Consider the following 13,233-nt stretch of genomic DNA (forward strand, 5'->3'; position numbering starts at 1 on the left):
TACGAATTCTTGACCATCAGCTACATTTCCACCTATCTGCTTGAGGTTATTCTCTGATCTTCTCTTGATGAGGACCTGGGAAACACTTGGCCAAGACAAGTATCCCTTGTGAAGCGGTACTTCTCCAGGTGGCCAACGCTATGTTGGGGTTTGCTAATTTCTGTCCCCAAACACTAAATTGCATCCTCTTTGGTGTCTGTAACCCTGTCTGCATGAGCCACACACCTCATTTTTCCATGATGCTAGACAAATGGGGGTATTATTATATGTGTCCAGCCAGACACCACATGGAGAATTCTCAAGGAAAGATTATCAATATTTCATCACTCACACCAGGGTTTCTCCTTTCCAAATCACCAGACGTGTATCACCCTACACACTTCACTTTGTCCTCATTTTATCCAAGTCCCTTCGTGTACACTTGTATGTTGCCAGGTAACTCAGCACGTTTCATTGCCCTTTCAGGTAAATCCCCACCAATGGCAGAAACCACTCCTGTAATAGTAACAGCAGAGGAGGCTGAAGAAATGGAAATAGAAAACAAACTGAGGCTCAGAATAAAGGAAGAGCATCTTGCTGCCCTGCAATTTGAAGGTAGCAATTGGAAAGAACTAAGATGATACTTTTAAGTAGAAAACAGACCAGTAGGCAAACAGCCCCTGGCTGGCTTTTGTCTATGAGGACACAAAGCAAACTTAACTGAAAGGTACAACATTCAGTTGGCTGTTTTCATGTGACCGTATGAAGACTAGATCTGACTGTCCTATTATTGTCTGCTGGGATCTCAAAAAGGGAATTTGAGAAGAGGTTAGGAGAGCACCAGCAGTAATTAAAATCTCAAAGAAAAGAAACAAGCAGTATTTTAGACTTGGTGTGATTTTGCAGGCTAAAAGAAAGCTTGGGGCTACCTAAGGAGTTCTTCTATATTATAATAAGAATAATTTAGGCCTCTCGTTAGGAAGGTAAACCCTGACTAAAGGCTAACGGGTCCTGAAAGTGAGTTCTTGGGAGCAGGGGCCACAGAAGAGCCAGTCATAGATCGATAATGTTCAAGGGCCTCCTCCTCTAAAGAGAGCAACAATTTTACAAGACATAGTCTTCTTCTGGCTCTTCCAGTTGTCATATAATAAATTCAAAATGGCATTTGAAAAGATCAAGAAATTGAGCCAAAGTATCCTGATTGGAAAGAAACCATGGTCGATAAACTAGATGTCAAAACCATAAAAATGCAGCATTGGGTAAGCTGGGACCCATTAACTACTCAAACAATTAACTCCTCAAGATGCTTTCCATCCCTTGCTTCTCTCCTTTTCTCCCTGTCTCCGTCCTCCTACCACCTGCTTTCATAATTGCAAGAGTAAAATCTGAAGGATGTTGAACACAGGAAGTCAGGACACATGCTTGTCCCGTTGCCTGTCCCCACATCTGCTTTCAGTAGCTAAGTATGCTTCATCCTTCAGTTCATTCTATATGTGGCCCCTAGTGTAGCTAAATTCACTCGTTTATATAGTAAATGTTTACTGAGTTTCTACTATGTGCCAGGTCCTGTAGTAGTTGAGAGAAATATACACATATATATACAAAACAACAGACAAAAATAAAATCCAATCTAGAGGAAGAGAAATGCAAACAATCACTTATAATATGTTGTGATATTGGAATTAGGCGGACAGGACAAAGGAAGCATGGCGGGAGTCAAGAAAGACTTCTGAGCAGATGAATTCATGCTTGAGAAGAACTGGAAGAATGTGGGAAATGTGCACAGGGGACAGCGGGGGCAGGGAAGGGGGAGGAGAGCTAGGTGACTAGTGGGGATTAGCTGTGGAGTCTGAGGCACATTCTGGGAAAGAGTGATCAGGGAGGTGGAGGGTCGCATAGGCCCTGGCCAGAAAGTTACATTTCCCTTATGGCGACTGGGAGCTAGTGAAGAATTCTGAGCAGAAAGCACCTGTGAGCACGTGCGCAGATGAGCTGGGTTACTCTTGGGCGGGTGGAAGTGGATTTGGATTTGAGGTGGGGAAAGGAACTTGGAGAAAGCAGGACGGAGGCGGTTGCTGTAGTTGAGGCGAGACATAAAGCAGTGCCCAATCGTGGTGATAGAAAAAGCAAGGAAGAAAGATTGGACAGATATTTTAGAGGAAAATCCACAGACCTCATTGTGTGCCCAGAGCAACAATGGGCGCTGGGACCACGGGCTTCACCCTCCTGTTCTAAGACGGGAGATCCAGAGACTTAGTACCCTCCCCCTTTTTGAAATTCAGAAATTATCTATTTGTGTTTTCCCATTACAATTTATCAAAGGGTATATTGCAATAAAGTGCAATTACGTGTAAAGCTGAATTATAGTTTTGGTTTAAATAAACTGTCTAACCACACATTGCTTTGTTTCTGAGATGGATAGGGTATAGTTATCCATACTGGTGTATCAGGTGTACGCCTGAAGTTTCACAGACTGAAGCGTAATTGGTTTAAAATTGAATTTGGCTAATCAGAAAATGCATGACATATAAAACGTGTAAACAATGTTTGTTTCTCTTTTTAAATAGAGACAGCTGCACAGTTCAGACTTGAACTGATCAAGGTAAAAGCACTGGCTTTCCTGGAAGAGTTAGTAACAAAGGCAGTTGAGGTGTATAAACTCATGGAAAAGTGGCTCGGTGAGAGGTACTTGAACGAAATGGCCAGGTAAAGTACTGCGTGACTTTTTAAAATATTTACTTTGTTAATTCCTGAAGACCAAAATTGACAAAGATTTTTAAGGTGTTTACAAACTTGAATTACATTTACAAATGGAAATTTTGACCTTTTGGGAAATCACATATGCATTTGTGTTGCCTCTTTTTAACAATAGTAAGTCATGTATCAAAGGGCGCTATGGCGCATTATTTATGAGTTTGGTTTTCACCTGCTCAGTGAGGACCTTAGCTTACAAGGTAAAACTATAAGCAATTTAAAAATATTTTTTAGAAGTAGTATAATGTTTCATATCTTTCTAATGCCAGACTTATTAGTCAGGGCCAATGAATGGGAGATGAAATCATTCACAGGAATGTTTTACCCGTTAGGCTGATTCCCTTGTGACAGCCAGTTCTACTTTTCTATTGGGTTCCAAAGGCTTTCCAGATCCTCATTACTAGTGAGTGACAGCAAGTCTCATCCTCTTAATTCTCCCCTGAAAGGCATAAAGAGGCAGCTCAGCAGGGCGGAAACAGCCCTCAATGGAGAGTCAGGAAACCTGATGGTCCAGGAGATGGAGAATCTCTCCTTGTCCACATATTACAGCATGCCTAACCACTTCGGGCCCCATAGGCCTCATCTGTAAAAGAAAGCACTCCAACCAGGCTATTTTAAAGGTTTCTACTAGATCTAGATTCTGTGATACACTACAGTTTGCAATAAACATTTACTGAAAATTTGGAAGTTGTGGCGTACGTAGTATACAAATGGCAACTTTCTCAGAAGCAACATCAGCCAGGTAGAAGACGGTTGTTAGGGTTTGTTTTCTCCAGTCCTTGTCTCAAAATGAAAGTTCTGTTGTAAAATCCTCAGCCTAGTTGTTTGTATCTGTTGCTCTATAGTAAAACACACACACACACCCCTCGGCCCGGTAACCTCACTGCAGTAGTGCTTAAAATACTTTGTCCGGTACTCATCAGCATTGTGAAGCAGTGATGTTCAGTTCTGTTCTCTGCCTGCTGCCTACAAATGAAAGCATATCTTCTTCATTCTTAGGGTTCACAGCGCCCATCCTTGTGGCCACATCAAGAGGCACGTGGCCAAGTTTCTTTTTTTTTTATCAGATGAACTCGTATTTCTCAGATTTATCTTGTGCGTGTGTGTGAGGTCAGATATATATATATCTGACCTCTGAATATGGCCACAAGAAATTAAAACCTAGGACTGTCAAGCTATGCTTTCTCTTTTGGTTCTTGCAAAAATTCTCCAGTGATAAGAAGAAAAAGAAATAGTGCGACCTAGCAGATCCCTTTGAACTTCAAATCCCACTTTCCATTTTCATGGGATTTCCCTAGCCGCCCCCCCACCACCGCCGCCTGCCCTTTCTGAGAAGGTTACTCTTGGTAACCTTCCACTAGATGGCGCACTTATTTTGCTGTGCTGGTTCTGGCTGGGTGTCTACATTTGGAGTCCCTCCTCACTCAGGGCTACAAGCTCTGTAGCTAGCCAGTGCCCTTTTCCTTTGCTTCCAGCACGTAAACACCATCAAACAAAAAGTACCTGGATAATACAGACTATATGGACACTCACAAATACAGTATGCTGGAATTAAATTCCAGACTGTCTTTTGAAAGAAAGTGACTAATATATATATTTTTAATTTTCAGTATACAAATATTTGGTGTTCCAGAGTTATATAAAAGCAGATTAAATATGCATTTTTCTGCCATGTTCAATCTTTATTGCAAGACATAAATAAGATTGTTTCTGTAATACAGTAATATTGTACTTATGTATTAAATTTCTCTGGCCTTTAAAGTGACCTTTAATTAAGGCCATAACTATAATCCCCAGTACAGCCTAAATCTATGCCCTATGTGGTTTCACATGAATAACCATAAGGTATGGAGTTGTGTGTTTTTGGCTCCATTGCAAAGATGAGGAAATCAGAGAGCTTGAGTCATTTCCCAAGGACCCATGGCTGGAGAGGGGTCTGCAATGAGAGCTCAGCTTCCAGGGCTCTTCCCACTGCACCACAAGGTTCTGAACTACTGCTGCTTATACCACATGATTTAGCTGGGAATTGTTATTCTCTGTGAAGATAGCAAAGCAATTTCAATGGGTTATCTCGTCAGAGTCCACTCTGTCAAATGTGTCTTCAATAACATCAAACTCCTTGTTATAAAGTTAGAGAAAAGCCACTTTTCTAGACATCCATTATCAAATTTGATTCACTTTACATACAATTTGTCCCGATTCCAAATACATGTGTTATTCTAACAGTCATATTTTACAGGCTTTTCTGTCATATAACTTTATTCTGGTTCATACTTAAAATGAATATATCTATTGACATAATCGTTTATATAGTAAAATATGTTCTAATACTAATAAAACCATTTTAGTGGAGTCTCTTTTTGCTCAACTTTGTATAAAATGTGTAACTCTTAGCCCTGAACGAGCATGTATTTTATTTCTAATCTACATTTATTTATTTATACCCTGCTTTTTTACAAACGGCTTTGAGGAGAAATTAGAATTTTTTAATCATGCGGATTGAATTTTCTAGCTTAGCCAAATTTTCTAAACTTTCCAATGTGTTAACTCTGTGTGTATATCTAATAAGCAAACACTATTAATCTGATAGTATTTTTAATGGAGATAACCCTATTCATTTTTCCACTTTCAGTGTGGAAAAATTAACTGAGGTAGCTCGCTATCACATTGAAACATCAACCAAAATTCAGAATGCACTTTATTTAGACCAAGAAGACTTCTGCATTAACGGTGATATAAAAGTCTTTCCAGACCTGTCTACTCCAATACGCCCTCCACCTGTAGAAAGGGAAGAAAACGGCACCCTGACCATCGAACGGCTTGGCAATCTTCGGGATCAGTTCTTAGAGATGGCGCCCAAAGGTAGGAAAAGTAATTATTATGAAAAGAGCACAAAATAAGGTTAAGATTAACCAGGATGGCCATCACCTGTCCACAAGAAAAACAGCCCTCTGGGATTGTGTGGCACTAAAACAAGCCCTTGTTTCATTCTAATTTATCTCATATTTGCTTCATACAACATAGATCTGAATTAAACAGAGCAAGACAGTGCTTAATACATTGGCAGTGCGGTGATTCTCATCCCTGGTAATTCTCCTCTCCTGCCCTCCCTGCCCCTGGCTGGCAGGTGGGTAAATTTGAGTATTACTCCGTCTGGCAGTTGAGAGACTGTCTTTGTGCATACTTCTAGTTTAAGTTTTGTGCTGGGATTCTGAGTTTGTGTTTCTGTCTCCCCCACTAGTCTGGGAAGGGAGACCAGGGAGTAGAGAATTTCCCTTCTATGTTTGCCTTTTCCCTCAATGTTTCATAGACCAAGAGCAGAACCTTTGTCAACACATATTTGCTTGATTGATTAATTAATTAATCTGTTCACATGTAAGTGTACATGTTATTTTCTGCACACAAATTCTTGATTTCCTTCAAATTTTATTATTATGGCTCTGTAGCATCTACACAGGCTTTTTTTTTTAATTTGGGATCTTTCTACTTATAGATATTCATCAATGAATTCCATTAGTTGATAGCACAAGTAATTCTGAGAGAACATGTAGGATTATCATCTCCACTTTATAGGTCAGGATACTGAGTCACAAGCAGTTGAGAACTTGCCTATGGTCACATATCAATCAGGACTCTTCAGGTTCAAAGGTTTTGCCCCTTCTCACTAAACTAAGTTGCCTCTCATAAAGAGGTTTATCTTCTAACGTCTCCTACTTACTGGAAAAACCATTACTTTTCCCTAGAGAATAGTCAACTGACATTTGTCTAGTACTAACACAACTTCACTTTCGTAATGTTTATACTTCACTTATTTTTTTAAAGTTCAGTTATCCCAGAAAACCACATTAGATCTCATTAGTCAAAAGAGTATTACTTTACTTTAAGTCTGAAGACTTCCTTGCTAAGCCCAGTGGGTGAAACAGATGTAAACATTTCCCTGGGTAGACCCCTACCCTAGCAAGTGTCACCTCATCTAATCAGCTTGAGTGGGCCTACACCTCCAAGATATAAAGGCACACACTACAGCAGTGGATGAACACAAACTCAGGTTGGCAACATTTAGGCAGGAAGCAGCTGGTCAAAAAGATATGACCATCAGCTGGTACAGGAAAAAAATCTCAGTTGTATAAAACCAGCTCATGAAATCCCTTCAGTCTTTCAGTTAGGTAGATTCCATCCTCTTTCCCTTTGTGTGGGCTTACAATGTCTTTTTATTATGTATTTCCTTCTTCAAAGTTGCTTTTGCTCTTCATTTTATCCATATTGTTTACATATAAAATAAGAAGACGTATGTGAAGTATAATTTGCTTTAATCCTAAACTAGGGTGACTAGAAGCTGGTCAAAATTTAAAGTTTTGGTGAGCATTTGAGTAGGAAAATTATCAACCACTCATAATCCCTTTCAGAAAGGACCTTAGTATTCATGGCGATAATCGTAATACATTCTTGGGTCCAACCTTAAAATCAGAGTTTGAATTTCAATTAAAAGTTTAAACATAGGGCTTCCCTGGTGGCGCAGTGGTTGAAAGTCCGCCTGCCGATGCAGGGGATAGGGGGTTCATGCCCCGGTCCGGGAAAATCCCACATGCCGCGGAGCAGCTGGGCCCGTGAGCCATGGCCGCTGGGCCTGCGCGTCTGGAGCCTGTGCTCCGCAATGGGAGAGGCCACAACAGTGAGAGGCCCGCATAGTGCAAAAAAAAAAAAAAAAGTTTAAACATAAATTACAAATATCAGCTATAACTTGACATACATATGTCTTAGAAGATTAACTCTAGAAACCGTTGAGACTAAAAGATGTCAACTGACACATTTATCTATTTTCAGAGTTTGGTAGCATACAACGGCTTTCAAAGTATGATAGGAAGAGGAAGGAAGGGAGAAGAAAGAAAGGGAGGTAAAGGAGAAGGGTGATAATTATGTATAAATATATTTTTTAAAAGTAGGTGTAAAAGGAAAACCACTTGCCCTAGGGACTTAGAGTGTAATTTGAAAAGGCAAGCAAAGAAGAAACTTCTATCTAGGTGCTCCTCTGGAACAGAATCTGAACTTGATAAAAGTGCTCAAGAATGCAAAGCAAAGGTGAATCAGTGTGCAATGAGGTTGGTCAGGAAAATTGTGTGGAAAAACACCTCAGAGGGAGGAATTGAAAGAAGTAAAGAGTGACTGGATGTCAAGGATACAGAGGATATTTAAAGTTGGGGGAACGGCCACCAGAAAATGTGTAGGTTTGCGGCTTGAGTATGGATGTTTGAGGAAAGGTCAGGGACCTCTCTGCTTCTCCCTCCCCAGTTGCATGAACTGCAGGAAAACAGATGCAGAGGTCAGCTCTGTCTGGGGAACCACCTCCAGCCACCCAATCTAGAGAATTATCCAGATTTAAGAATAATTGTTGTAATTAACACAGAATTGACAAAGCTATACAGTACTGTGGGATTTGGGGATCTTGATAGTACAAAATGAGTTACGGTCTATAAGCAAAGAGTTTAAACCCTTTTCTTTGTTATTGGCTCAGTTATACTATTTGAAAATATATATATTGCATATGGCACTTTTTAAATACATGTAAAATACTTAGCACAGTATCAGGGGATCTATCAATAGAAATAATATTCATTGTCATCATTTTTCTAATGTATAAAGGGAAGGTGAAATAATAATCATTCCATTTTCTGGATCCCAGAGTCACAGAATTAGAGGTTCTCTGATGACATCTTAGAAGTCAGGCAGCAAATGTTAATGTTACCCCTCCCTGAGGAAATCCAATGATTACCACTCACTCCTTCTCCCAGTTTCCCTGGCCCCAAAAACATCCTTTGACTTGAGTCTTTCTTATTCATTCTTGTCAAAGGATACACACCAATCCGTCTTTTACATGAAGTGTTTGTCATATTCCTTCCAAGAATTAGAAAACAATCTTTTACGATACATCCCATGGTATTTACCCTAGAAATCTACAATTTCAAAAGACGATCTTAGTTGAAGTAATAACAGTTTTGAAAGTATAGAGCAACTGGCTGCAAGTAGTACATTTCTAAATGTGGAATCCTGTAGAACTTGCTGCTTGAACTTGAAAATTGCTGTTATTTCTAAGCCAAGAAGTGTGAGCATTTTCTTACACTGTTTCACATATTTCAATTTAACCTATGATATTTAAGATGCAAACTTCAAGCTCACTAAAATATATTAAAATATGGTGAATAGATGAATTTTTTTCTAGGAAGCAACATACATATTTGCATATAACAATCATTATGATACTAAACCCAAAGTAAGATTTTCTTTTTAGCAAATTTACAAGGAGTATCAATGTGATTAAGTTATATTTTGTTCCCTTTAATTATGCTACATAAACAAAATTATTCAGAGAAATGAATAATCTTTCATTAAAACAAATGACTGAATACATACTTGTGAGTAACTAGTATCAAGATATTAATGGAGAAGATTGGTTCAAGATGGTAGAGTAGAAGGACATGCACTCACTCCATCTTGTGAGAGCACCAGAATCACAACTAACTGCTGAACAATCATTGACAGGAAGACACGAACTGAGCAAAAAAATACCCCACATCCAAAGACAAAGGAGAAGCTGCAGTAAGATGGTAGGAGGGGCACAATCACAATAAACTCAAATCCCATAACTGCTGGGCGGGTGACTCACAAACTGGAGAACAATTATACCACAGAAGTCCACCCACTGGAGTGAATGTTCTGAGCCCCACATCAGGCTTCCCAACCTGGGGGTCTGGCAGCAGGAGGAGGAATTCCCAGAGAATCAGACTTTTGAAGGCTAGCAGGATTTGATTATAGGACTTCGACAGGACTGGGGAAAACAGAGACTCCACTCTTGGAGGGCACACAGAAAGTAATGTGCACATCAGGAACCAGGGGGAAGGAGCAGTGACCCCATAGGAGACTGAACCAGACCTACCTGCTAGTTTTGGTGGATGTCCTGCAGAGGTGGGGGGTGGCTGTGGCTCACCGTGGGGACAAGGACACTGGCAGCAGAGGTTCTAGGAAGTACTCCTTGGCATGAGCCCTCCCAGAGTCCACCATTAGCCCCACCAAATATCCTGTAGCCTCCAGTGCTGGGTTGCCTCAGGCCAAACAACCAACAGGGAGAGAACTCAGCCCCACCCATCAGCAGACAAGTGGATTAAAGTTTTTCTGAGCTCTGCCCACCAGAGCAACACCCAGCTCTACCCACCACCAGTCCCTCCCATCAAGAAGCTGCACAAGCCTCTTAGATAGCCTCATCCACCAGAGGGCAGACAGCAGAAGCAAGAAGAACTACAGTCCTGCAGCCTGTGGAACAAAAACCACAGTCACAGAAAGAGAGACAAAACGAAAAGGCAGAGGACTATGTACCAGATAAAGGAATAAGAAAAAACCCAAGAAAAACAATTAAATGAAGTGGAGATAGGCAACCTTCCAGAAAAAGAATTCAGAATAATGGTAGTGAAGATGATTCAGGACCTTGGAAAAAGAATGGAGACAAAGATGGAGAAGATGCAAGACATGTTTAACAAAGACCTAGACCTAGAATTAAAGAACAAACACCTAGAAGAATTAAAGAACAAACAAATATAAACAATACAATAACTAAAATGAAAAATACACTAGAAGGACTCAATAGTAGAATAACTGAGGCAGAAGAACGGATGAGTGACCTGGAAGACAGAATGGAGGAATTCACTGCTGTGGAAGAGAATAAAGAAAAAAGAATGAAAAGAAATGGAGACAGCCTAAGAGACTTCTGGGACAACATTAAACACACCAACATTCACATTATAGGGATCCCAGAAGAAGAGAGAGAGAAAGGACCCGAGAAAATATTTGAATAGATTATAGTTGAAAACTTCCCTAACATGGGAAAGAAAATAGCCACCCAATTCCAGGAAGCACAGCGAGTCCCAGGCAGGACAAACCCAAGGAGAAACATGCCGAGACACATAGTAATCAAACTGACAAAAATTAAAGACAAATAAAAATTATTAAAAGCAACAAGGGAAAAATGACAAATAATATACAAGGGAACTCCCATGAGATTAACAGCTGATTTCTCAGCAGAAACTCTACAAGACAGAGGGAGTGGCATGATATATTTAAAGTGATGAAAGGAAATAACCTACAACCAAGATTACTCTACCCAGCAAGGATCTCATTCAGATTCGATGGAGAAATCAAAAGCTTTACAGGCAAGCAAAAGCTAAGAGAATTCAGCACCACCAAACCAGCTCTACAACAAATGCTAAAGGAACTTCTCTAAGTGGGAAACACAAGAGAAGAAAGGGACCCACAAAACCAAAACCATAACAATTAAGAAAATGGTAATAGGAACATACATACCAATAATTACCTTAAATGTGAATGGATTAAATGCTCCAACCAAAAGACACAGGCTCTCTGAATGGATACAAAGACAAGACCCATATATAGGCTGTCTCCAAGAGACCCACTTCAGACCTAGGGACACATACCGACTGAAAGTGAGGGAATGGAATATTCCATGCAAATGGAAATCAAAAGAAAGCTAGAGTAGCAATACTCATATCAGATAAAATAGACTTTAAAATAAAGAACATTACAAGAGACAAGGAAGGACACTACATAATGATCAAGGGATCAATCCAAGAAGAAGATATAACAATTATAAATATATATGCACCCAACATAGGAGCACCTCAATACATAAGGCAAATACCAACAGCTATAAAAGAGGAAATCGACAGTAACGCAATAATAGTGGGGGACTTTAAAATCTCACTTACACCAATGGACAGATCATCCAGACAGAAAATTAAAAAGGAAAACAAAATCTTTAAATGACACAATAGACCAGATAGATTTAATTGATATTTATAGGACATTCCATCCAAAAACAGCAGATTACACTTTCTTCTCAAGTGCACATGGAACATTCTCTAGGATAGATCACATCTTGGGTCACAAATCAAGCCTCAGTAAATTTAAGAAAATTAAAGTCATATCAAGCATCTTTTCTGACCACAACGTTATATTAGAAATAAATTACAGGGAAAAGATGTAAAAATCACAAACACATGGAAGGTAAACAATGCACTACTAAATAACCAAGAGATCACTGAAGAAATCAAAGAGGAAATAAAAAAAATATGTAGAGACAAATGACAATGAAAACACGATGATCCAAAACCTATGGGATGCAGCAAAATCAGTTCTAAGAGGGAAGTTTATAGCAATACAATCCTACCTCAAGAAACAAGAAAAATCTCAAATAAACAATCTAACCTTACACCTAAAGGAACTAGAGAAAGAAGAACAAATAAAACCCAAAGTTAGTAGAAGGAAAGAAATCATAAAGATCAGAGCAGAAATAAATAAAATAGAAACAAAGGAAACAATAGCAAAGATCAATAAAACTAAAGGCTGGTTCTTTGAGAAGATAAACAAAATTTATAAACCTTTAGCCAGACTTATCAAGAAAAAGAGGGAGAGGACTCAAATCAATAAAATTAGAAATGAAAAAGAAGTTACAACAGACACTGCAGAAATACAAAGCATCCTAAGAGACTACTACAAGCAACTCTATGCCACTAAAATGACAACCTGAAAGAAATGAACAAATTCTTAGAAAAGTATAACGTTCCTGAACCAGGAAGAAATAGAAAATAGAAATAGAAAATATGAACAGACAAATCACAAATAATGAAATTGAAACTGTGACTTAAAATCTTCCAACAAACAAAAGTCCAGGACCAGATGGCTTCACAGGTGAATTCTATCAAAAATTTAGAGAAGAACTAACACCCATCCTTCTCAAACTCTTCCAAAAAATTGCAGAGGAAGGAGTACTCCCAAACTCATTCTACAAGGCCACCATCACCCTGATACCAAAACCAGACAAAGAAACTACGAAAAAAGAAAATTACAGACCAATACTACTTATGAATATAGATGCAAAAATCCTCAACAAAATATTAGCAAACAGAATCCAAAAGCACATTAAAAGGGTCATACACAATGATCAAGTGGGACTTATCCCAGGGATGCAAGGATTCTTCAATATATGCAAATCAATCCATGTGATACACCATATTAACAAACTGAAGAATGAAAACCATATGATCATCTCAATAGATGCAGAAAAAGCTTTTGACAAAATTCAACACTGATTTATGATAAAAACTCTCCAGAAAGTGGGCATAGAGGGAACCTACTTCATAATAAATGTCATATACGACAAACCCAGAGCAAACATCATTCTCAATAGTGAAAAACTAAAAGCATTTCCTCTAAAATCAGGAACAAGACAAGGATGCCCACGCTAACCACTCTTATTCAACATAGTTTTGGAAGTCTTAGCCACAGCAATCAGAGAAGAAAAAGAAATAAAAGGAATACAAATTGGAAAAGAAGAAGTAAAACCATCACTGTTTGCAGATGACATGATACTATACATAGATAATCCTAAAGATGCCACCAGAAAACTAGTAGAGCTAATCAATCAATTTGGTAAAA

At 39.0% G+C, this 13,233-nt stretch overlaps 1 protein-coding gene across 1 annotated transcript in view; it reads left to right on the forward strand.

Moving 5' to 3' along the window:
* Positions 1–13,233, forward strand: part of SPEF2 (sperm flagellar 2) — a gene marked incomplete at both ends in the record, with an annotated part of 174,444 nt that overhangs the window by 117,179 nt on the left and 44,032 nt on the right. The window contains 3 exons of the mRNA XM_082651380.1: positions 466–594; positions 2,547–2,685; positions 5,366–5,595. Coding sequence (XP_082507506.1) covers positions 466–594; positions 2,547–2,685; positions 5,366–5,595 — 498 coding nt within the window. The remainder of the gene's footprint in view (positions 1–465; positions 595–2,546; positions 2,686–5,365; positions 5,596–13,233) is intronic.

This window comes from Grampus griseus, assembly GCF_964374135.1.
Source record: "Grampus griseus genome assembly, chromosome: 3".
Taxonomy (NCBI): Eukaryota; Metazoa; Chordata; class Mammalia; order Artiodactyla; family Delphinidae; genus Grampus; species Grampus griseus.